The sequence below is a fragment of the Borostomias antarcticus genome, assembly GCF_949987555.1.
Source record: "Borostomias antarcticus genome assembly, chromosome: 17".
Classification (NCBI taxonomy): domain Eukaryota; kingdom Metazoa; phylum Chordata; class Actinopteri; order Stomiiformes; family Stomiidae; genus Borostomias; species Borostomias antarcticus.
Window position 1 is genome coordinate 15825977 of NC_140250.1, and position 26922 is coordinate 15852898.

General features: G+C 44.3%; 1 protein-coding gene across 1 annotated transcript; it reads right to left on the bottom strand.

Annotated features, from left to right (window-relative positions):
* Positions 1-665: 665 nt before the first annotated feature.
* On the bottom strand, positions 666-26055 carry LOC311320200 (G-protein coupled receptor 39-like). The gene is made up of 2 exons (XM_084451904.1): positions 24878-26055; positions 666-1899 (listed from the first exon to the last, which is right to left on the bottom strand). Exons 1-2 carry the CDS (start codon positions 25650-25652, stop codon positions 1403-1405), a joined length of 1272 nt encoding a protein of 423 aa, XP_084308030.1. The 5' UTR covers positions 25653-26055; the 3' UTR covers positions 666-1402.
* Positions 26056-26922: the final 867 nt, after the last annotated feature.

Below are 26922 nucleotides of genomic sequence, written 5' to 3' on the forward strand. Positions count from 1 at the left end.
GAGCGCACTGCAGGCGCATGAGTCACTCCAAGGACCTGGAACTGGAGCAGATATTAACATTCTGAGTGTTTCAGTTAAAACGGCGGCCATTTGTTATAACGGTGAACGCAGGCGAGATTTGCAGCGTTGAGTCAGACATACAGCACCAGTTTGAACATGACGAATATGAAGAATTTCATTGGGGGGAAAAAAAACCCTTCTTGCAGTATTTCTCTTCCTCAGCCTTCAAAGTGAGGGCTTCTGGGCTCAGACGGTGAACAGCAGCTGCGCGGCGCCTGGCACAAAAGGGCAGCTTCAACTAGCAGCGCTTGGAAGTCTCGCGGGCGACCGTTTGTAGCAAATTGGACAGTTTCACCCTATAGTGCAATGGCATGGCAGGCCAACCATTTGTGGATCGTTAACCTAGCAGTGCTGATACTCTGGAACGAGCCCATTCAGTGAGATTGAGATCACAGGGAGGGACCTGGAACGATGGCTGCTTTTCTGTGACATCACTACATCGACTGTGGAATGGAGGACACTATGTTTACATTTCTGTATGAACTGGAATACGAGAAAAAGTGAACAGTGACGTGATTTATACATTTTAATATGATATATAATACTGAATAACAATGTCTCATAGTGAAATACAAAAGTAATATAGATCAAATTCATGACAAACACATGCAGCCATGTTTGGAATGATTTCAACCCATGACAGTTGTTTGAATTGAATGAAATGAATGAAAGATAGTCAAAGATAGTCAAAAACTACAGTATGTTCTGTGTCTGTCCACTTTATTTTGCTATAATTGTGTGGCAGAAAATTGTTTTAAATCAGTAACAGACTATTCGGTGTGAGAAATTGGAGACCTGTAACTCCAGATATTTGAGTTTGTAAATCTTGATGATGCCCAGTAAGAGATGATATTGACTGTCAGGGTCATTCAATGCACTGTTTTGTTGAGATACGATTCTGTCATTGATAAAGGGTTTGAGACCATGTTCAGATTGTGAACATTGCACCCTGTTACCCCCAGAATCTGCACTGGTCTGCCCACTGCTTCTTGGCCGTTAACTTGGGTTCACTTTGACTAGGGCATCACTATTCATGATCCATCTATAGCTACAGTCATGAGACGCTACTAGCACTATGCTGACATATTAAGTCTGATTTATACTCTACAAAAGTATGCAAAGCAAGCTTGCAAAATGGCCATCCTGTACTTGCTTTGAGAAAATTACATAGGAGTGTGCAGACGAATCAATTCACACAATGCATACTTTACTATTAATATGTTATTAAGCAGATGCAAGTACACATGATCGCCATTTATCATAGAGTATAAATCACGCTTTTCATTCCAAAATGGAGCCAACCCTGTCTTGTGATTCAATAAATATCAAAAAAACACCCCCGTTAGATTTCAGTCTCTACAGGCACGTTGCTTTTCGGCACGGTACTCAGAGAGGACTTGTCAGTCAGAGGTTCACTGCCGCTGTTTGTGTGTGAGTCTGTGGAAGTCAGAAAGGTCGTGAACATGTGAGGTTTGGACTCTTCCTGGCCCTGGGTGGAGCGGGTGCCACCGCCGCGACGCAGCGACTTGAGCAGTAGGGGGCGCAGCGACCGTGTGGAGCGCGCCGCGGAGCTCCGCAGGGTGCGCTTGTTGACGTGCTCGATGGTCAGCCGGCAGCGCAGCACCTGGAGGAAGACGTGGCGGAACTGGCGGGAGGAGAGGTTGTACAGGAAGGGGTTGAGGACGGAGCTGAGGTAGAAGAAGGTGTCGGCCACGGGGTGCAGCGTCACGTAGCTGCGGAAGTAGGCCAGCGTCCAGCTGGACTTGGGCACGGCCGCCGTCATGAGGCGACGGATCTGGTTGGGCAGCCAGAACACGGTCAGGCCCGCCACGATCAGACCTGAGAGAGAGGACAGAGAGAGAGAGAGAGAGAGAGAGAGAGAGAGAGAAACAGGATGAGAGAAAGGGAAAGAAAGACAGAATGGGCTGAGGACAAATTATGTTGATGGTTTGCTTCACAGTCAAAGGGTGATGCAGTGATATTCTATAATATGACACTCAAAGAGCTGCTTGTCTTATCTGAGTTGATGGTGTGGTGAGTTATGTTAGTGGCTGCTGCATCAACCATGTCTTATTCTCCACTTAGGCCCACTGTACTTGTAGTCTCGCCTGACAACCCACTATCATACTGTTCGTGAAAATTATTACAAAAATGAATCAAAAAGATTGTACATTCGTCACAAAATCAGCTGCTATTTTTGTGACTATAAAACATTTTGGCTGAAATGCATAGAGGCATGTGGGCACAGGTATTGTTTTCAATAAATAAATAAAAACAAAAAAAACTGTCGATTAAGTATTTTTTTTGTCCTACAGACAGTTAAAATCACTTGATGCTCTTTTCATATTAACTATTTTAATCATTGATATTTTTATTCACTACTTACTTTCGAATAAATGCTTACATTTTAGATCAAACAAAACATGATGGCTCTATGCCAGCTCTATACTGTGGATACATCTAAATCAGAAAAGCCCACTCACTTAAACATTCAGCTGTCCATGCTAACAACATGCACCACTGGTGGGGGACGACAGGTAGTAATCATACAAGAAGAAAAAACTATTTTATTTTATTTATTTACGGGTAATTAAACTTTTTTAAAAATATATGTATTTCATTTCAGGAGAGAGAGAATTCTGTGCTGGTATACCAACCACTGCTAACAAAACCTCAGGGGAAACTTGGTGATTTCAAATTACTTTTCAACGATTTGGATTTATTTTCTATTCATATCTCAGCCTACAACACGGTCTACTAATCTTTGAGTCCAGGATTTAGTAGTAGAATGCTGAAATTCAAAAGGGGTGATTAGGAGAGAGATGTTCGTTAGTCTTCACTAACTATGGGAGAGCTGTTGTTTAAAGTCGCAATGAAATGAAAAACGCATTCTGTCCCATTTCGGTTCACATAATTGGTCATAGTGTTCACCTATTCAACGATGTATGCCAAAAAATTTACAAAATTCTAATGTTGTTGTAATCTTATATCAAAGTATATAATTTCTTACTTCCTGGAAAACGGTAGGTCATGTGCAATGACGACAACAGGTACCTTAGATTTTAGGCCAATAATCTCACGACATCCACCCGTCAATCAACGCTATCCATCTATCGAATCTGTCTAAAGTTCTTAAAACCCGTCCACTTGTCAATGTTCCAATCAAATTCCTCTAAACATATGTCCCACCCTCATAGCTTGTTTGCGTCGGAAATACGTCAAACTACGGAAGTTAGATGATCTCAAACGTCCGTTTCAGTGCGACTTTAATGTGTTGACGGTGCATGTGGCTCGCTAGAGACTCTCCCCAGAGTTCAATTAGAACCTACATTCTCAATTGCCTGCTGCTCTACTACTTTTCATGGTAAGAAATAATACAAAAGATCTATAGCACGACACTTAACCCCAATATTGTACCTACAGGGAAGGCATCATGACCGGGAATTTTCTCCTCTCAAATATACTGTAGTTTACTTTAGGCTTCAGTCATTTAAATTCATCATGTCGATGGGCCTTCATTTCCCATTCGACCTTTCTGACTGATAAATATGACAATGTTACTGTATGAATAGAGAATTAAGGAGATCCGTCACAGGAAACTGAACAGGCGAAAACTAAAAACTTTTTATTGTTTATTCATTACAAATGCCTCTCAACAACACTGTTGCCTAAAGGGGTAAACAGAAAACTGGGCTGGAAGACAAAGGTCTCACAGGATATTCCATAGAAATGTCCTAGATACCAAAGCTGTCCAATTTGTGTGTGTTCATCTCATCAGACTATGTTTTTGTTGTGAAGTTCAGGATCCAATTAAATTATAACTTTAGAATTATTAACTTTAAGGGGAGACACCCCAGGTGAATAGGAAAAAAAAAATCCTTAATAGGTATCACCATCAAACTCCCCAAGTTTGTTAGGTACATTAAGGAGCATCTTTTTTGTATTACAATTTTTCAGAAATCTTATGGATAAATATGCAAATTAGACATTATATGCGCTAAATATGCGCTAATTTGCATAATTTCAGGAAATCAATTTTTTTAACTGGTTCAAGCCAGATTCAAAATTCTTGTTTCATTTTGTTCACATATCCCTATTCAAACTTTGTCCAAGGGGGATTTTTGATATCTCTTTTCTTCACTTCAGAAATCGGAAAATACTGTCAACAGTCATTAAAAGACCAACTTTCGCCATGTTTTAGGGATAAACTGTTATATAAATCAGGCTATGAATGAAATTTTAAAAATCCCCCTTGGACAAACTCTCAGAATATGGATTGGAACAAAACTGGAAAGTTAGGTGTATGTAGGTGCTACTCAAGGGGTGGTTTTGATGTCCCTAAGATGAGAAATAACTCATTTTGAGAAAACGGGCTTTGAAAATTTGTATTGTAAAAAACCATACATTTGCATTGTAAACCAATATTTACAAACACAATATCCAATCAGATCATTAGTAACAACATTACACAACATCTGAAAACACATAGAAACAGAAAGCTGAATAACACAGCATGTTGTGGATTCAAAATAGTCCAGGAGTAGACATTTTGTATAGAGAAGTAAGACCTGTTTAGTTGGAAGCCCACTCACCACGTCAAGGTACAGCCCACGAGTGGGATGTTAGTAAGACGAGACTAGAGACGAGACAATGTTAGTATGGAAGAGAACATTCCCTTTTAGAAAGCTTGTATTATTTTGTTAAACAGATCATGGACAAAGATAGACACATTTGACGAGGACATGCATGAGAAAACAGATTATCTAGCTTTTTGTGTTTTTTTAAGCGTTTTACATGGAGAAAACATGAATGAATGAATGAACATGAAGAGTAAGCTGATTCATAAATACACAGGACAGGATGTGGTAAACAATGCAGGGTAAACACCAATAGAAGCTAAATATAGATTGCCAAACAAACAAGTGATATAACCATCGTCAAAAGCAACACCATAGGAGACATCAGGCTACGCCGTCATAGGTCTACAGAGTCACTCCTCAGATGGCACCACACTAGCTATCCACAAAACTGTTCTAGGCAGCTGGTTTGTAGATCCCACTCAGCTGCAGTCTACAAAACTATTCTAAGCAGCTAGTTTGTAGATCCCACTCAGCTGCAGTCCATAAAACTGTCCTAAAACCACAATATGTTCCTGGTGCGCATGGGGTTGTCATCAGTGAAGCGGACTACCCCATATTGCCGCCTTCATGTTGTCCACTGAACGCTGGTTATTGAGAATTATTGTAATAATTCTCAATAACTGTAATAATTTTGTAACATTTTGCATTTATTGGCAGTCAGCTTACCTACCTCTGGGTCCACATCTGCATATGCCTGCCTAATCTGCTCTCTGCTTCTGTGCAAGGACTCCAGACCTCTCTCTATTTGAGCAACTGAAATTAAAACAGTTTATTTGGTCAGTTTATGGATGCATGTAGAAATGCCACAGGTAGAGAGAGGGAGACTACTGTGCATATGTATAGGCTTCTGATATTGGCTAGAGAGAGAGAGAGAGAGAGAGAGAGAGAGAGAGAGAGAGAGAGAGAGAGAGAGAGAGAGAGGAGGGAACACGTTTCAATAGCCTACCTGTCACCCTCTTGTCATGTTTCTGATACGTTTTCAGATGAAGCCCTGGGATCCAACACTTTACTAATCTTTTGGAGAGCTGCATACCCCAACCCTAACTCGTGCGCTAAGAGGACCATCCTCACATTGACATCAAATGCAACATCATTCCTAGTTGTTGACACTTTTGCGATAGCCATTTCTCACAAAGACTGCACTCTAAGAGCAAGGTACTACAGAACCCACTATTCTGAGGATCTATGTTAATTTTAAGACCAGTTCCTGCACAATTAGGACAAATCAACCCAGTTATCAGCTCATTCAAACGCGCCACATCTCTCTGCTGCTCACTGGACATGCTAACGCTAGCCTAATCTCCCTGCTGCTCACTGGACATGCTAGCACCGGCTAATGACAACTTGCGCGAATAGGCACTTTATATCTCATAAATGTAAACCTTTCCACTTAGTTTCTCATGTTTTCTGTTCAACCTTGCGGGCAAACACTGTTGTCATTGTTGCTTATTATGTTTAGAACGCTTTACAGACGGCATTGTTTGGATTAGATATCAGGAAATGGAAACGTGTCACATGACGCGCTGAACCAATCACGTTCTCAGAAATCAACAACAGCCAATGAGATTTCACGTTTAGCATCAAACCCGCCTTTGTATTTCCACGATTGGTTGCTGATACGAATGAAACTATCAGGTTTGGTTGCGATAACATCATGCTCGAGAGAGAGATCTTTCTATCGATATATTACACCAGCGGATCCAAAAGACGGCCGCGCTCTGGTTCGTTGCGAAAAAATGCTAACTTTTGGTGATTTTAGGAAGAATCTACAGACGCAAACAGACTAAATGAAGTAAAATAAACATCTAAATGCGTATTTTTGATGTTTTATTTCCACTAGTATGAAAGAAGACATGTTATGGAAGCAAACTAGCACAAAATCTCAAATTTGACCAGGGCGTTGAAAAACGATGTTTTCACCTACCGTGTCTCTAAGTTGAAAACAATATTTTCGGAGGCGTCTATGACTGTGTATCCATAGGAGTTCCGAATAATTCTTAAAAATTAATATTTGTATGACTGGTTTTATTGACCTTTGATCATCCATTGATTGTCAACAATGACAAAATTGTTGCCTACAGTAGCCTTGAAGAAGATCTTAATAATTCTCAGAGGTTGTTTTCACTCCATTATAGCCAGGTTCACATACAGCAGCCGAGACCGTTTTAAGTTTTTGAACAAAATCTGAATATTTTGCTATTGGACGTTCTAAAAGTTTTCAAGATGACAAGACGGGCGTTCTGAAACTAGCGTCTCTTCTGGGCTGTGGTATGTGAATCCGGCAAAACTTAGAGCTCAACTAAAATGTCCTCATATCTTCACTGTGCTGCAGTATGGCATTACGGATTTAAGGTTGCTTATTTGTCAAGTATACGAAAATACTGTAGAAAAGAAAGTTTGCGCTCTTATCGGCTCAGGCTTACAAGCGATTGGAGAAGGTGCGTTAAGCCAGATGAATAGTCCCAACATAGAAGTGAAAAAGGCTCGCACACTCACCACAGATGAGGCATTCAGATGCAAAAAAACTTTTTTTAAATTCTACATAAGTGCAAAAATAAAGTGACAAGGTGATAACAAAATAAAATAAAAAAGGAATGTATTGGTCATCAGACCATCATCGTCAGCCCTAATTTTACTTTTATTTTATTTTTATTTTATTTATTTTAATTGTACTTATTTGTCTAGTACCATGAACAATGCAAAGGGAAGCTTTCTTTCCCAACAACCTCCAGTCCGGGCCGCCACGCATCAACAGTATTTCTTCACAAGATGCTAAAGTCACTGACCACTGCTCAGTGTGCCACATGACAGTAGCTTATCTCTAGCTGACACATAGCTATGGTTAGCATAGCTATGGTGGAGCAGAGGTAAACCCATTACTACGTGGATGGGGCCACATGGTCTGTCCCAGAGATGTGTCTCTCTGTTGTCTCTGGTTTGGGTCTGGGTCGAGGGAATCTAAGTATCGGTCAGGGTCTCGGCACCGGATATCTGGGTCTGGCTAACGTGGTACATGCAGCACTTAAAGTCCAGGTTAACCCAGTTCAAATTTTTGTTATGAGCTTCACATACCACAGGAAAACATGTCATTAACCACCAAGCCAAATCTGAGTGATTAAAAATGTCGCTAAGTATATAAAATAAGGCTTCAAAATCTGTTAAAAATCAGCAGCATTCTCTGGTCTGAGACCGTGGGGGCGTGTCTGCTAAAGGCACCGAAGCCACACCCAATTGCGTGGGGAGGGGGTGTGGAGGGAAGAACCTGTCAAATAGTACCGTTCTCTGGTCTGCATATTGTCACACTGGCACGCCGTCTCTTTTGTGGTAGGAAGGCACAGCTTTGTGAAAACAGAGAGGAGTTGAAATTACACTTGTATAATGAGTCAAACGCACAGATGCTTCCTCCTAACCTACCTCCTGACAAACAACACAGGTAAAACTGTAGCTACTCTATACCAACGCGCCAGTGTTACTGCCCTTAGATGCAAAATACAAAAACAGGCAACGAGGAATGTATGAGTCTGTCCCTATTTTCTCCCTGACACCTCCGGACCCATTCCTATCCCTCCCAGGCGATCCTGTCGTCCCTTGGGATCAATGGAAAAAGTTGTTTAAAATGTACCTTTTAGTCACTGGCTTGAACAGCGCTGATAGCGCGAAGAAGCGTACACTACCGGAGTTGATAATCGGGACAGACTCATCCACTCTCGTTGGCAATGTTATGTGTGAGAATAACGAGCACTCGGCTTCAACTTTCCCGCAACATATCCAACAGAACTGGAATGTTCAGCCAGTAGCCGCCGAGCACCGCTTCACTAGGAGAGGGTGCGTCTTTCTGAAGCTGCAGCTGGTCTACCTAACCATCCCCCTCGCTCCCGCCTCCCGGTCTCCCGCTGGAGAAATATACTGTAACCATTACCGGTGAACCCATACGCACATCAGGTGCCACAAATATGGCAGGCAGTTTCTGTATAGTTAACGCTTATAGTCATAATATATCATCCGTAACGTTATTTGGTGGGTGGTCGCCTGGTCGGTGCTGCTAGCTATGTTAGCTAGACTAAGGTTATATACACACTCCCATCTGCAACAAACTACATAGCTAATGTTAGCTATAATTCCTCCTAAGATTACATATAATTCATCATAGCTGACATTACCACATAAATGTTAAGACACATATTTTGTAGATTAACGTAGCAGTGTATTTTTCTATTGCTTACGTTACCTAGCTAACGTTATAACGTTAATTAGCTATAAGCACAGCGGTGTCGGCACCAAAGGTTGATGCGACAGGAGGAGAATGGAGGCCGGGGAGGGAGATGGTTGGCTCCGCCGAATTCACCAGGACCAGTCGTGAGTCCGTGAAACCCAAAAGCCTCATATTATAATTGCAGAAGCTTTCGGGAGTGAAATGTTTGCTGCAGAGGCGGGCGCTAGCGGTGACAGACTCCTCTGTAACACCATGGCTCTTCAAAAATGCTAACCATTTGCTTCTCATTTCAGCTTTACTCGGGAGTTGAAAGAAGGAGACCTTATCATCCCATTCCTGCTGGCATCCAGGAAGGATGCATTTTCGTTTAGTTTTATGCATAGGCATTGCTAATTAAGAAAAACTAGCTAATTCTAGACTGCTGGTTAAAACTAGCTAATTCTAGACTCAAGATTGAGCAGGAGAACCGAAGATTCAAATCCGTTCTAGCTTTATATAGTGTTAGGGCGGGGATATGCTAAGAACACCGCTCTACGTCATCAAGTACCGTTTTAAGCCCGCCCAGAAAATCCAGAAATCAAAACTGGTCAAAAACACAAAACTGGTCTAACTTCACAATTCAGTACTACACATGGTTCATCCCATTTTTACATGTTATCAGCAATGCATCACTAACACATAGAACGTGTTTTCAAGCAAATCTCTGATTTTGGTTAACTGGGACTTTAAGACTTTTGTAGGAGCCTGCCTCGGCCACTTAAGCCCACTCCCTCTGGGATCTCGGTTCCCTCCGCGCCACCCACCCCCCCCCCCCTCCCTCCCCTCCCCCCCACCCCCGCCCCCTCGGATCCGGACTTCCTCGGACGCCCGCTCTCTCCCATTGGACCTGGTGGTCAGGTCAACGCACAGTCAACACGTCACTCGGCACATACAGGCCCTCACACAGCATAATCACACACCTCACACACATTATATATAATATAATGCACCACACTCCCCCGACCTTAGACTGCCCCGTATAGTTGCTACCTTTTTGTTGTCCCCTGTAATTGTAATAAACAGCCTTTGGGCCTCGTTATCTCTGTGTGTGTCTATCTGTGGGTTGTGCTACACGGGTCCAGGCCCAGTTCGGCCCGGCATAACAGTGCCTACTGTTTGTTTTGGGATTACAATGGACCCCATGTTCTTTTGACAGACCATTTCCCCCCACAAAGACTACAGTGTGAGCCCTTTGTGAGGAGTAAGTAAAGCCATGCTTCCTCTCTGTACTGCCATGTGCTGGCTGGAGGAGACTGTGGAGTGCCTCATCAGGGAACTTCTTATAAATCAATTGTGGGTCTCAGCAGAACGTTTAAACAAGAGCTAGGAGGAGAGACCATACTGAGAGAGACAATACTTGGGGCTAGGAGGAGAGGCCATACTGAGGAGGTAGGGAGAGGGGGAGAGATCAGAAGAAAGGCACGCAGAGAGGGAGAGAGAGCTCTTTGTCGGACACAGACCAGACAGACAATACACACCGTGCTTTTTTAAGTTTAGGTCATAAAAACTTTAGGATGTTCTTGATATTATCCACAAGTCCACTGAGCCCTCGTACCACAACCTCTAGTGGACCTTTGAAGGAGTCGAGGGTGAAAACGCCAGCTTTCTTATCTGCCAGAATTGTGGGGACTGCCTGAAAATGAATAACTTCAAAAAGCGTTGTGGGGATTACCCTGAATGAATAACTTCAAACAGTATTGTGGGGATTGCCCTGAAGTAAAAAAAACAACAAGAACAATAATGACAAAAAACAGACGAGCTAAAACCAAGTCTGTGCTCCTCTCCACTTCATATACTGTATATGCTAGCTAGGCTACCGATACTGTATATGCTAGCTAGGCTACCGATACTGTATATGCTAGCTAGTCTACCGATACTGTATATGCTAGCTAGGCTACCGGTTCACCAGTACTGTCCATCTTCACATGAAACACTAAGTCTTCTCACATGAAACCACACATGATTTCTTTACACATGATTTTATTTCTGTATGTTTATGAATCAAGATCAATGCTTAGGCTACTCAGGGCTCAGTAAGCTTTGTTACGGTATGTTCTTCAGAGTTGATGGGGCCGATCCTCTCCGCATTTACATGAACCCTCTGTGAATACTGGTCAGTAAACCGTGAAGATGCTATGCCATGCTATCCCACATGTTTGTGGGAAGGCGATCGATCACAGAGTTTGGTTTTGGCTGTGATTTCCGTGCTCCCAGGGTGGGCAGTCACCTGGAAAATTGGCATTGAGCCAGCATGGATTGGTGACCATGAAATAGCTCTGGGAGTGCAGAATGGAATTTAACATCAGATCTCACTATGTTATGGCAATGAGACTCGGTGCACTCTTGGGGTGATGTCTTTTTTCATTTTTGATCAAATATAGTGTCTAATGCCAAGTGTGGAATAATACACATAATTATTTCACAATACTACTATGCAGGCATATTTATTGTTGTCTTTTCACACAATTAAATGTCTTGCTAAATTGTATATTAACAATAGACAATGTGTAGTTTGTTGTAATATTATTAAAGTGTGTCTCCTAACAAAATGTTAATACATTTTTCGCATATGACACAAACTAGTTTATGGTTAGCCAACAGAATGGTTTTAGTAGATTGGATGGATGGATATGCACAGTGATTGTGTAAGGTCTGATCCTAAGAACAATAGCATATTCTTGGCCCTATGTATTTTCTATTATTATTATTATTATTAATATTATTATTCTGTTGGATTTTCCTGCTGCAACACACTGCATTCCTGCACACGCTCGCGCACGCGCACACACACACACACACACACACACACACACACACACACACACACACACACACACACACACACACACACACACATTCTCCTGCCACCAACAAAACAAGCCAGGCTACTAATTAGAAAGCAATTAAACCTGATTATTCAACCAATTAATTCCTTGTCTGTGCTTTAATTGAAGTGTCTCTGATTGAAACTCTTGTTTCTTCTATGAGGCACAGTGCTGTAGTACTGTAGTTACAGCAATAATATTACATGTTGGAAACATGTAATGAAGATGGAAACCAATTTTCGTTGTTGTTGTTGTTGTCTGCCTTTGTTCTCTCATAACACACTACTGAGCATAATGGTCGTCTCAAACCCCTGCAGGCAGGGCTGTATGTCTGTAAGAGTTTGTCATAAAGATAAATACAAAAACAAATAATGGAGGTATTTCTAATACATCCAGAATATACATACAGCACTGCGTGTGACTGATTTCCCCCACATAGCAAATGGATTAAGAAGTGACTATTCATAATGCGAAGATGCAACCCAACTGATGTGTTAGGGAAATAATTTGCTAGCTAATAGAAATTCCTCTGTCGTTAAACCAGTCAAGCAACTTCATTCACTTAGTGGGGGTTATTATTCATTTTAGCGTAATGGAATCTTAGAAGCACTTTTCTCATGGAGCCACAGCTGTTTATTTACATATATCATCCCTCGCTTGTAAGTCACGTTTCTCAACTTGCTGAAGCAATTATACCGAGCCCTGTAGAGGGCCAAACTTTATGTTCATTAGAACATTAAATTGATCAAACTTCAGTTCACGCATCACTACTTGCACAAGTGGTTTATAACAGGCAGCATGTGCTATGACTGATAAATATGACAATGTTACTGTATGAATACAGAATTAAGGAGATCCATCACAGGAGATCAAGCTGTTCCTGTACTGTCAGCAGGACTGCTTGCACAAGCCTGTGTAAAACTTGAAGTGAGTCTTAATAGTTTTAATGATAATGCTGTACTTGCTGCATGAGCTGTACTATCATGCCTAGCAGCTGAGAGGGAAGATGTACTAATGTATAAAAATTGTGCACTTGGTGACAAGTTTTTGAAATTTGGCATGGTGTTAGGTATGGGTAAAAACCATCGGATACAAGTTGGGGTAGCCATGTGGTGGCTGGTATGCAGAAACTCCAATATGGCCCTCGCCGAAAAGAGAGGATGTCATCATATCACTATGTCTACATTTTTGGTCTGAAGAATCCTTTTCTGATGTATTTTTCTTTAAAAAAAAAAAAAAATTATGGGTGACTTTAACCTGGATTGGGAAAAACCAACAGCTGACAGCTTTGCTGAATCCCAATTCACCCCTTGGCCGAAATGCTTAATTTTGCGTGTTCACGTTGAGGGGTAGGCTTGTCCCAATCCTCGAGGGTGTCAAGTGTAGGGGTAAGGGCGAGGACTACATATCCCTCGAAACAGACCCATACTTCAAACCAAGGGCTACGAGCAAGCACAAAAGAACGCCACACATTTCCAAAATAATACTGTTGTCATGCAATATTGTTTTAAGATTGTTTTAAGCGGTAATGTACTTGTTTAACTTGTAAATCTGTGGTCAATGTATTAGAGCAAATTTGAAAATTAGCTTGGACATTTTCGGAGCTAGCTAGCCATCAAGATGACTGGGCGGTCTGCGTTCATGGTAAACGCTGACAACAACCTTATTTCAGCAAATGGTTTAGAAATCTGCCGCTAGCTCTGATGTCTGTGTTGTGGTCCGTTTTGGGTCGGCTAACATTAAGCGGACAATCGGTCTCAGAGCAAAAGAAAAGCACTGTAAAAAAAAAAAAAAAAAGCACTCTTTTAGTTCTTTTACTTCTGTTACATCCTATGGGTTCATCATCACCCTTCCGAAGGTGAGGGGGATGATAAATAAACTCATACTTTAATAAATAAATAAATAAATAAATAAACATCTTGGCTGCTGGCGGGATTTGACACTTAGGGCCTACTATACCGCACCTCTGAACAAGAAGAGTAGAGGCCTCTTTATTCATCACACTAATGCCAAGGAGGGATTACGGGATGTGGCTTCCTTTGGTTTTAGCCTGATTAAAATGGGAGTCCCGTAACTGTGCTTTCTGGAGGGTATGAGAATGGGCGGCCATCGGCCACAGCCAAAAGAGGAACAGTACCTTCAATCCATCCATTCATCTCTCCACTATGACCCTTGCTGCTCCTTCAGGCTTTTTTATTTTTATTTTTATTTTTTTACAGCCGAGCGGCAATTAAGAAACAGACAGATCCTTATTTCCAGGTCATCTCACAGCCTGAAGGGCCAGGGAGGGAAGGAGGGAAAGAGAGAGTGAAGGAAAGTTAGAGGCTGGGCCAGTTCACCTGAAACCTTTCTCTGTGTGTGGTGATGTTTGGCAGGAGTATCTGCTCGGGAGGCAATCTGTCTTCAGCTGCCTAGTTGGCTAATAAGGCGTTTTTGTTGCTCAGGCTATTTGACACAACTAGGCAAATTGGTACACTTCCGAAAATAACTTTCGAGTTATGAGTCGTAATATGCCATAAACCTACAGTACCATTGTTAGTGTATCTGTAAACTGACCTTTATGAAAATGCATTAAATTAATGCTCTCAATGCTAAGCTAATACTATTTTGGCTGGTTTCATGATGCAGCAAATTAGTGGTTAACAAAGATGGTGTTACTTATTGCATGAGTGAACGTGACCATCTGTTCTCTTCATACTGTAATGTTTATGTAGTCTGTGTCTTTGTCTCTTCAGTATATCTCTTTAGAAGTGGTTTGCTCATTGACCTTTAAAGGTCAAATTTGATTTAATAGTGTTATTATTACTAAAGGAAAAGGCCATAGATCCATTTAGAGACAGAGTTCAATACCCACATGGACAAGGGGGAACTTCAGAAAAGCTCAGCCTACACTTCTAAGGTGAATTGCTCTTTAGAAGAAGACATTTAGACAATTCTATACAGTACAGTACCTCAAAGGTCATGAAGATCATCCCTGTTCCCCATTCCCCTTTAATTAGCTTACTTAAAAAGCAATTTATATTCTGGAATGAAGAAAAGTTATTCTTTGTCTTTATCGAGGTAAAACTCCTTGAAGCCAATGTTTTTATCAAACCCTAGTTGTAAATTAGGTGGGCCCTAATTCCTCCTCCACCATCAGTTTTGCTGATGTATGCAGCTTGACCCTTTTAGTCTCGCATAATCAAATCAAATCAAACCTTATTTATACCGCGCATTTCATACACAGAGACAGAGAGAGAGAGAGAAGGTGGGGGTGTACATAGTCATCCTACTCCTAATTTTCTAGAGGAAGCGAAACGGAGGTCTGGTTTTAGCACTGTGCCAGTGCTGAAGAAACTCATTATCATTCTAGACGCGCTGTATTTCTTTAAACCAATCATAATTGGCTTGGGCGGAGCTACGCTTTTCTTTCTTCTTTTAAACTAAAAGCCCTTGCAATGACACTGTTTACGCCCCCAGTTAACCTTTGGGAGGATGCTGATACCAGCAAACTAAAAGCTCAAGCAGATTTACCATGAGGCTCGAGGCATGGCGCACGGGACAGAGCTCCTCACCACTGAGAGAGAGAGAGTGGCTGGTCAAGGATCTTTTCTTAACAATAACAATCACATTTTAACAATAAGACGTCTGTGGGTTTTCAATTATTGAACACATTTTCAGGTGGAAGAGGAAAAACATGAAATATTTTTTACTCATTTTCACTCAGTCATTCGTGGCATCTGCTTCGTGGAGATTGTAGCCACTTGAAGACCAAATGAGACAAGTATGAGTTCACCTGCTCTACTGTACGTGATTTAGAGGTTCTAACTACAAATGTGCAAAGTACACAGTGATTTAACATTAGCTTCACATTTGTAAATCAGTAGAATTGCATTAAAGCCGTTACAGTCGACGAGGAAACACTCTTATGCTCAGTGTCATTCCCAAACACACACCACCCCCAAACACACACCACCCCCCAAACGCACACCACCCCCCCAAACTCACCCCCCCCCCCAAACACACACCACCCCCCAAACACACACCACCCCCTCAAACACACACCACCCCCCAAACACCCCCCCCAAACACACACCACCCCCCCAAACTCACACCACCCCCCAAACACCCCCCCCAAACACACACCATCCCCTCAAACACACACCACCCCCCAAACACCCCCCCCAAACACACACCACCCCCCCAAACTCACACCCCCCCCCAAACACACACCACCCCCCAAACACACACCACCCCCCCAAACACACACCACCCCCCAAACACACACCACCACCCCAAATACAAACCACCCCCAAACACACACCACCCCCCCAAACACACTCCACCCCCAAACACACACCCCCCCAAACACACACCACCCCCCAAACACACACCACCCCCCCAAACACACACCACCCCCCCAAACACACACCACCCCCCAAACATACACCACCCCCCAAAACTCACCGCCCCCCCAAACACACACCACCCCCCCAAACACACTCCACCCCCAAACACACACCACCCCCCCAAACACACATCACCCCCCAAACACACACTACCACCCCAAACACACACCACCCCCAAACACACACCACCCCCCCAAACACACTCCACCCCCAAACACACACCACCACCCCAAACACACTCCACCCCCAAACACCCCCCCCCCTCCAAACACACACCACGCCCCCAAACACACACCACCCCCAAACACACACCACCCCCCCAAACACACACCACCACCCCAAACACACTCCACCCCCAAACACACACCACCCCCCCAAACACACACCACACCCCCAAACACACACCACCCCCAAACACACACCAACCCCCCAAACACACACCACTCCCCCAAACACACACCACCCCCCAAACACACACCACCCCCCCAAACACACACCACCCCCCCAAACACACTCCACCCCCCAAACACACACCACCACCCCAAACACACACCATCCCCCCAAACACACACCACGCCCCCAAACACACACCAGCCCCCAAACACACACCACCCCCCCAAACACACACCACGCCCCCAAACACCCCCCCGCCCAAACTCACACCACCCCCCCAAACACACACCACCCCCCCAAACACCACCACCCCCAAAACACACACCACCCCCCCAAACACACACCACGCCCCCAAACACACACCACCACCCCAAACACACACCACCCCCCCAAACACATACCACCCCCCCAAACACACACCACCACCCCAAACACACCCAACCACCCCAAACACACACAACCCCCCCAAACACACACCACCCCCCAAACACACACCACCCCCCCAAACACCCCCCCCCCCCCCCCCAAACACATACCACCCCCCCAAACACCCCCCCCCCCCCCCCAAACACACACCACCCTTGGCCATTATCACTAGTCTCCTGTGTGATGCTGCGAGCAGAGTTGTCACTCGCTGAAAGAGATACTCTGCAAAGGCCTGGAGGTCTGGAGCACATCATTAAAATACACAGCTGTCATTCCCAGAAAGAGAGAGAGAGAGGGAGGGAGAGAGAGAGAGGGAGAGAGAGAGAGAGGGGGGAAGAGAGAGAGGGGGAGAGAGAGGGAGAGAGAGAGGGAGAGAAAGAGAGAAAGGGAGAGAGAGGGAGAGAGAGAGAGAAAGAGAGCGAGAGGGATAGATGGAGAGAGGGAGAGAGAGAGAGAAAGAGAGAGAGAGAAAGAGAGAGAGGGAGAGAGAGATGGAGGGAGAGAGAGGGAGAGAGGGAGAGAGAGAGAGAGAGAAAGAGAGAGAGAGGGAGAGAGAGAGAGGGATAGATGGAGAGAGGGGAGATGGGGTGAAAGAAGAGCAGGTTGTTAATCGACCTGCCCAGAGGGGTTCATACATCCCTGGCCACAAATCCTCCTTGAGGTGTACTCCACTTACCAGCCAGCAAGTAAAATGGTTTACAAGAGTCGACCAACAGTGTGTGTGTGTGGGGGGGGGGGGGGGGGGGCAGAGTTAGCGGCCGCGTGTAATAAATAAGCCCCATCGATCCAGAGGACTGAGGTGTGAGAGTTGTGTGGATGGCTATAGGGCCGTCGCCATGTATGAGATATGCTCCCATTCTGACGGGAGAGAGCAGCCGGTGGAGAGGAACAAGCTGATATTAGGGACCGCCGGGGTTTAGACCTTGAAACAACTATTGATTATGAATGGGATTGAAGGGCCAGTCTCAGATGGATACAATTGGGACCCAGCATTTTCATGGGGAGGTTTAGTCCGTTGATGGGCGTCGTGCCGCCCTAGTGACAAATACAACAGAATCGCCAACAGACTTGAGAGTACGTTGACATCGCCCCAGCCAATGAAACGTCACGGCCAGAATAACGTAATGGAGAGAAAGTCTAGAATCGAGACTAGGAGGTCCGTGAATAATTTGCTCTCAATTCAATTCAATAACCTTTATTTAACCTCGAAGGACACTGAGGCTGCCCTCATTTACAGTGACGGCGAGTAAGAAAAAGTGCAGAGATAAAACAAGAATGACAATAATAAGACAATAATAACTCTAAAAGCAAAACAAAATAGAGTAAAGATAAAATAGGATAAGATAATAAGATCTCATACAGTAGAAGGGATCGCTGGCTCCCAAAGGTATGAAAACCCCTCGTTTACAGTAACCTTCTGCTTGTTTACACTCAACCATAACCCTCTCCACAGCGAGCTCAGCCGGTCAAGCAGATCTGTCTTGACCTCCTCCTGAAACTACTTCTAAGCCAGTTGTGCCACCAAAAATGGCATGGCGTGACTGGCTATTTCAACTAAGCAGTCAGTTGAACCAGTTTAGCTTGCTATGCAAACTTGCTAGCAAATTATGTACTTTGCACACTCACTGCACACTGACTGTACTCCATTTTGTATAGTGTTTTTATGTTTGCATTTGTATTCTGTACTGCTCATCTGCACTGTCCTGTCTTTGAACTGTCCCCTCTTGTCCCTGCACCCTGTCCACTGTTGTCTCCCTGTTATTTACCTTTGACTGAAACAAATTCCTACTTCCTGATTCTGATTCTAACCTCCTGTATATGACGTCGGTGGGATAGATTGGTGCAGTGGATGCTTGCATCTCTAGTGGGCCCAAAAAGGGCACATGTCAAAGGTTGAAGGTGGTAAAACAAAATTAATATTCATTTCGCAAAGGCTCACCACCTGTGATGGAGAAAAATAGCTAAAGCAATTAACCTTCTGTACTGGATGTGATGTGTGGGCGACCTACGTTAGTGCTGTTAATTACTCTCCAAAGTCACAGAGATTAAAGGTTTATTCAAGGCAAGTGGTGAGACAGAGGTGAGAGGTGCCCCTTTATTCAGAGGTAACTGACAGTAGTGAGAACCTCAGTAGGGACATTTTCAAGACGTGCTCTTGTTACGAACATAGATATTATTTGACCATGTCATCCTTCACTTTTTAAATTATTCTATTGATATCACAGGAGAGGAATACAGAGTTCAATACAAAACAAACATAAGACTATAAGTATTTATAATATCGATACTCAACTCAACTAACTCAACTACTCAACTAAAATCATCTGCATTTTCTGTGTTTGTTACTGTATGGAGTAACTTTTAGGTCAGGTGGACTACTCTGCTATGTTTTATGTACTGTGTGTTTGTAATTGTGTATTGTGAATTATGTATTGATTTTTTATTCTGCCATCAACCTGACAAGGGACTACAGATGAAAATTAGCCTGTTGTCTATATTTGGCATATTTACATTTATGTGTGTATTTATTTAAATGTTAATTAATATGTGCTGTCCCTATTTTAAATAAATAAACTAAACTAAAGTAGAAATGGTGCTCGGAGAGCACAGACCTCCACCCATGAATGCAATTCATGGCTCTGTGCATGTGCACGTGCGTGCGAGCAGGACATGTCTGGTATCGCTGCGTTCGTGAGGCTGAGAGCCTCAAGCCAGTCCAACCCCTGTGTCTCTGTGACCTTCCCATGTCAAGATATGGTTTCAGTCTCCGTATTGACAATGGGGGGGGCAGTTTTCACTCCTGAGCCCAAGGACAAAATATGAATGGGTGACCATGTTTGGGCGGCTCTGTGGTGCCCCCCTCGGGTCGCAGCTGGCAGGGGGCAGTGTGGTGCACTCCGGGCTCTCCCCCCACACCCCCAGTCCACACCCTGTATCTCTAGCGCCCCCACATGGGGAGTTGGCTTCGCTCCCAAGTTTTGTTTTAATTTGTGAATGGGTTTACAATGGGTTGGTCCATGTTACACCCCTTCACCCCTCCACCCCTCCATCCATTCAGCCCTCTACCCCTCCCTCCCTCCCTCCACCCCTCTACCCCTCCCTCCACCCCTTCATCCCTCCACCCCTCTACCCCTCCATCCATTCAGCCCTCTACCCCTCCATCCCTCCACCCCTCCCTCCACCCCTCCCTCCCTCCATCCCTTCACCCCTCCCTCCCTCCACCCCTTTACCCCTCCATCCCTCTACCCCTTCACCCCTCCCTCCACCCCTCTATCCCTCCCTCCACCCCTCCACCCCTCCCTTCATCCCTCCACCCCTCCCTCCCTCCACCCCTTCACCTCTCTACCCCTCCCTCCATCCCTCTACCCCTCCATCCCTCTACCCCTTCACCCCTCCCTCCCTCCATCCCTCCACCCCTCCCTCCCTCCCTTCACCTCTCTACCCCTCCCTCCATCCCTCTACCCCTCCATCCCTCTACCCCTTCACCCCTCCCTCCCTCCATCCCTCCACCCCTCCCTCCCTTACACCACCCCTCTACCCCTCGTTTTTGCGTAATCCTGCTAACAAATAAACCAATCAACCAACCAATAAACACACGCCACCGAAAACATGACCTCTCACCCTGCGGAGGAGAAACACGTGGCCTATTAGCCGGTCTCTTTAGGCAAACTGAACTGTCAATGCAAGCACATTATTTCCCCAAGCAGTCCATTTCCTAAAACATTACTGCTGCATTGTGTGTCATTCAATATTGAAGCAGTTATGAATTTTCAAGTAGGTGAATATGATAATGTTGTGATGCTTACGAAATGACTGCAGGTGGATTGATTAAAATAAACTTGAGGCGATAGCTCTTTTCAGCCATGCAGCTCTTGTAAGAATTTAGCGTACAGTACAAGTATTGCTTAGTCGGACTTAAGCTGTCAGTCAAAATGAGTCAGCATACAGTACATTGTTGTTCTCAAATTAGTTTGATTATGCAAACAATGGATTGTTTTGAGTGTGGGTCGGAGGTTTAGGCTACAGTTCATGGTATATGTCACCCACTTCCAGCCACCTCTGAGACTCAAAAGACAAACTATATTGGGTAAAATATGGTAAAAAACAAACAAAACATCAAATTACGTACTGGTAGTAGTCACACAATGCAACATATTGAATACTTGACAAAAATGTAGAAATGTGGACTGATAGTTACATAATGAATGGATTGAGACAGTATTATCATGTTCTGGTTCAAATTAGTAGAAAAACATTTTCCCCAATACACTGTCAGAGAAGACATTTGTAAAGATAATTAATTTTGGTTAGTTTAACAAGTGTATGACTGCTAGGGCGCGTTGGTGCCCCTTGTTCTGTGTTTCCTGGTCGTTCCCTCAGCAGAGTTAGAAATCATCCCAGCCGTAGACATTTTTCACAACAGTGAAGACTAACTACAAAAACAGATCCAAAATATACAAGAAATCCAAAACATACTAGAGTGCATGAGTAGATAGATTCTTTGGAATGCCCTGAATGTGCAAACATTCCAAAGATGTGCAAGATTCAAGTATAAATCTAGTAAGGATGCCATGTCGGTGATGTACATGTTCTGTCCAAAGAGCCTTAGCTGAGCTGACTCAGGTCCAGTGTCCAGCCAGTCAAGGGATGCAATAAACAGTATTTGGGCTACTTCAAATCTGTGATTGATATGTTTGTCACGTATTGATGTTCTGTTAATAATAAAGCAAATCTGGTACTGAATGTAAACCATTTCTCTTATAGGTTCTGTTGGAACCCAAATAATATTAACATACTCCATCATAATTGCAATAATCCTCATCCCTTTCTTCATCAGTGTCGTCCTCCATATTTTAATCCCAGATGAACGAGTACATGCCCTGATAAAAGAGCGTACATGTACATCACCTCTGCTGCCCTGCAGGCTGAATTAAGCCCACTCTTGTGATCAGAGGGACACGATGACCAGCGCTAATGGATCCAACCCTATTTCACGCCATGGCTGTAACGCTCGCCAGTCCCCTCCCCCTCCTACCGCCCGCCAGGGAGGTCGTCAGAGCACGCACACTCAATCTGACCCGCAACACATCCAATTTTAAACCCGTAATTATGAGGCTGTTGAGAATGTGCGGGGCCGGCCGTAACTGAATCAGACCCATGAACAGGCCGTCTACGTCTCACAGTGAGATCAGCACCCCATGGGCCAATCAGTTATGAGTGTGTTAAGTATGTCCGATGATTACAAATTATGTTAGTTGATATTAAATAAAGTTATAGGGACTGAATCACATGGTATTGGTGATTACATACATGGTGCTGGACAGAGCGTTTCTGGTGGTCCTTACCAACCGCTATCAGAACCGCTATCAGAACCGCTATCAGAACCGCTATCAGAACCGCTATCAGACCCGCTATCAGACCCGCTATCAGGCTGTTCAATGCATCCCCTGGACACTATGGACCTGAGTCAGCTCAGAGGACACTAAGGCTCTTTGGACAGAACATGTACATCACCAAAATGGCATCCTTACTTGATTTATACTTTAATCTTGCACATCTTTGGAATGTTTGCACATTCCAGGCATTCTAAGGAATCTATCTTTCTCATTAGCCACTGAAAACAACAGCAGGCCTGGCTGATGGATGCCTCTTGCGCCACCTTACAGTGTGCAGTCTATGGAAGGCATTGGCTAAGACACATGCTAATAGTTACTCCCACTGTCGCCCCCTATCTTCCTCATGTAACAAAGACTTTGATGTTTTGGAGCTCCGGCCATTCATTCACAATTTACTACTGTACCTGATGTTTCAGGCTGTTCCCAAATCACACAATTTCCACGACACTTTCTATTGACTATGGACATTGTGCAACTCATATTCTGGGATAAATATAAATGTGATACCTCATGTCAAAAAAACGCTTTGCGACATCGCCACTGAAGGCGACTGCGAAGCGCAGAAAACAAATGGACATAATTACGAAGAAATGGTTTCTGAAGTACCCCCGCCTCTCGCCGAGCGGCGGCAGACTAGGCAGGGAAATCAATACCTTGCAATCATTTCAAGCACATGTGCTGCTCTGTCAGTCATTACCTTCAAATGATAACCCCGCCTGGGTTGGAAACAGAAACCGAGACACCTCCAACCGAGGAAAGATCGTTGTCATTTGAAAAGGTTATACAATGTAACACCAAAGAGAGATGAAACATTCAGATTTAAAAGGTAGCCAATCAGGGGGGCATAGAGCTGGTTAATGTGGGTTCCATGTGCGTACGGCTTGTCTAAACGGTGTCATGCATTAGGTGGGGACTGGAGGATCTGTATAGTTTGGAAAGTACTGACAAAGACACGCAAGAAAAATGCAAGCCCCATGTAGTAGCCTACATCCATGGCTAAATAAGAATACTGACTTGAAGCACCCACTGCCCACGTGAGTTAGGAGTGACGAGGTTAAATTTAATTATTTTATTATAATCAAATTCCAGATATTCTGCCTATTTTCATTTGCACAATACTACATGGCAATAAAGTGCAGCAGATTTTCAAATTAGTCATATATAATTATGTGCTTCTCATGCCATTCTTGCGGTTCAGGTAATTTATGGCCTGAAAACCATTTTATTTCCCAACTGAGAACAAGCACTGTTGTGCATGTTGATTTCCACAAAGCAGTCACGAATGTAAATAACTGCAGGACTCCACTTTTTGACTGTTTCTCTTTAAGCATACAATACCACTTCTTACTACCGAGATTAGACGAAAAAAAGACTCGATAAGGATTTTAGGAGAAGCCCTGCAACCAAAATACTGAGGTTTACTGTAAAAGAAATGTGGCACGTGTTACCTAGAACCATTCCTTTGGTTGTCCGTGTTCGAGAACCCTATGACAAAAACCTTTATAAAAGTGGAACAATTTCTTCAAAGGTTAGAAACATTTAATTGATAAAATTATTATTATTATTATTTTTTTAACAGGGCAGGCTACTCTCATGGGGATGACCTGTGAACCTTATAACCCTTTTACCTCAACAAATCCATGTACAAACATGTAATGTGAGGTGGTAGAACACAGGCCCTAAACAGAGATAATCACTCACTTGGATGGTCATAACATTTCAAAACACCTCAACTTGGAGCATCGCAAAGAATTTTGGGCCCTATGAAAAATATATTCTACTAGATCCCTTATCATTGATTAGTGGCGGCTAGTTTTCTGGGCCCTATCCAGCCTGGGGCCCCTGACTCATCCCTCCTTCTCTCTTCTTAATGGAGAATCATCCCTGACCTCAGCATGTGTCTTGTGCAACCAGACAGGAGTCTGGCGGGAGCGCTTTTTTCATTATTAAGTAAACAGGATGGTTGTTCTTGGTTCTGCCAGTGCCAATGTTAACAACTTGTCCTGGTTCCTCCTGTGGAACACGTTTGGACAACATGCAGACACACACCTGCATGCACGCACACACACACACGCACGCACACACACATGCACACACACACACACACACAGACATTTGGATGGTAAATGGTAAATGGACTGCACTTACGCTTTTCCACCTTAGCGGCACTCAAAGCGCTTTACAATGGCCTCTCATTCACCCATTCACACACACTCACACACCAATGGCTGTAGCTGCCATGCAAGGTGCTAACCTGCTCATTGGGAGCAATTTGGGGTTAGGTGTCTTGCTCAAGGACACTTCGACATGTGGACAGTCGGAGCTGGGATTCGAACCACTGACGCTTCGATCATTGAACGACCCGCTCTACCAACTGAGCTACAGCCGCCCCTGATGATCACACACAGAGTCATTGTTTCACTTTTAAATCACTGATCAAAACATAGTAGGCTACAACATGCGCTTCTTTAGGTGTAGAGTACAGTTGAGAACGTACCTAGAAACAGGATGGTCTGCTTTCGGGCGGTCTTGACCCTTGCGCTCTCGTGCTTAGGCGTTCCCTCGGCCCCACTGACCCCTCCCCCCATGGGCTTCCGTAGGACCAGGATCATGGCCCTGCACATGACCCCCACGCACACCAGCACCACCAAGTACACTGTGAACGCCACAAAAATACTGGCCCGGTACATCACCCACTGCTCCCTCAGATTGGTGCAGAAGGTCAAATTCTGGGCCGGCCTGTCGGCCCGGATGGGGATGTGGCCCTCTGTTCCCGTGGCAACCAGCAGGGGGAGCGCAACCAGCACAGACATGAGCCAGGCGAAGGCGATGAGGTACGAGGTTCGCCTGCCAGTCAAGGCCTTGAAACGGAAGGGGTGGCAGATGGCCACGTAGCGCTCAAAGCTGAGCGTGGCTATGTTCAGAATGGTGGCGTAGCTGCACGCCTCGAACAAGAAGTTGTAGATCTTACAGGAGGCGTCGCCCGAGGTGGACGTGAAGGGGAACCAGGTGGCGCTGTAGAGCTCCACAGGCATCCCGATGAGGAGGACCAGGAGGTCGGAGCATGCTAGGCTAACCATGTGGTTCGTCACGTTTTTCTGCAGGTAGCCGTTGCGCAGCAGCACCTGTGTCACCCGGATGGTGACTCCATTTCCCACGATGCCCGTCAGCAGGATTAGACTGTAGAGGATGGTCAGGAAGACTTTGAGCGGGTAGTTGGGCTCAAGCTCCTTCCAGTTTTTCTCTTCGGCTATCTCTGCCTCACCGTCCATGCTTACTACTGCGGCTCAGATTTCCAGGTATTGATTTTTCTTCCCCAACCTTATCAGTTAAGCAGGGCACAATCCTTGTCAAGCCAACAGGAAATCCAAAGATCAGACGAGAGGTAGTTTTGTGATGAAATCCTAGATTTCAGACTGTCCTGTGTCCAATATGGCAATTGATCCTTCAAGTAGATTATCTTAGTTGTTGAGGAAAAAACAAACCTTTTACCACAGACCTCTCAGCTGAACACATAAAACATCACAGAAGAATATTGGGATCCGATTAGCTCATGAGAAAGTTTGCTCTTCTCCTCCCCGACGGCTCGGTGTTTGACCCCAGGAGAGGCCGTGGGCAGGACTGTCCATTCATCCGTGTTTGGTCTGTTCTGTCCAGGGACTCTGTGGTTTAGAAGCTGGCGGATTTGTTCCTGTGTGTGAACCATGCGTCATGGTGCTATCTCACAATCAGCCCTGATTTCCTCCTCCCCCCTAACAGGGCAGGGTGGTTAAACATTAAACTACAGAGCTGAGAGGTGGGGAGAGAGAGAGAGAGAGAGAGAGAGAGGGAGAGAGGGAGGGAGAGAGGGAGATAGAGAGGGAGAGAGGGAGGGAGTGTCTGAACCCTTGCACCCTTACAAGGGTTACTAAATACACCTGGTTTACTATAGTATAATTATCATCAGAGTGAATATGATAAGGCCTTATCAGCACTAACTCATACTGTAGCCTACTTACCATAGAAAGCAGGCTACCCAGCCAACCAGCCTTCAAGCGCGACAAAGTATAGATGTCTCAATGGTCTTGTTTGGGTAAGAAAAATACCTCTAACCATCACTGTCAAAACACTGTTCTCACTCACATTCTGGAAGCCCATGTCTGAGCACTTCAAATGGCTTACTTTGACTTATTTGCACATAAATGTACATTTAAACTAAAATACACAACCCTAGTATAGGTCGGAAATTCTACCCTCCGCCCTCTTGAAAACAAGTGGTGAATACTGTATACTCTCCTCTTCAGAAAAACACGTTGAAGTGTGGGGATGGTAGAGGTTGAAAAGTTCCCTTCTCAACCTGGGGCTAGTTGTAGTTGTCTAGTTGAAATTAAACAGACATGTCTATACTAGACATATTTTCCATGTGGCTGCCGTTGGGGAGGAAGTTAATAAAACAAATACGGAAACATTGATTAAAGACAGGAAAGTGACTGGCCCTTTGTAGAACACTGTGGTCTGCAGTAGAACACTCTGGCCCTTTGTAGAACACTGTGGTCTGCAGTA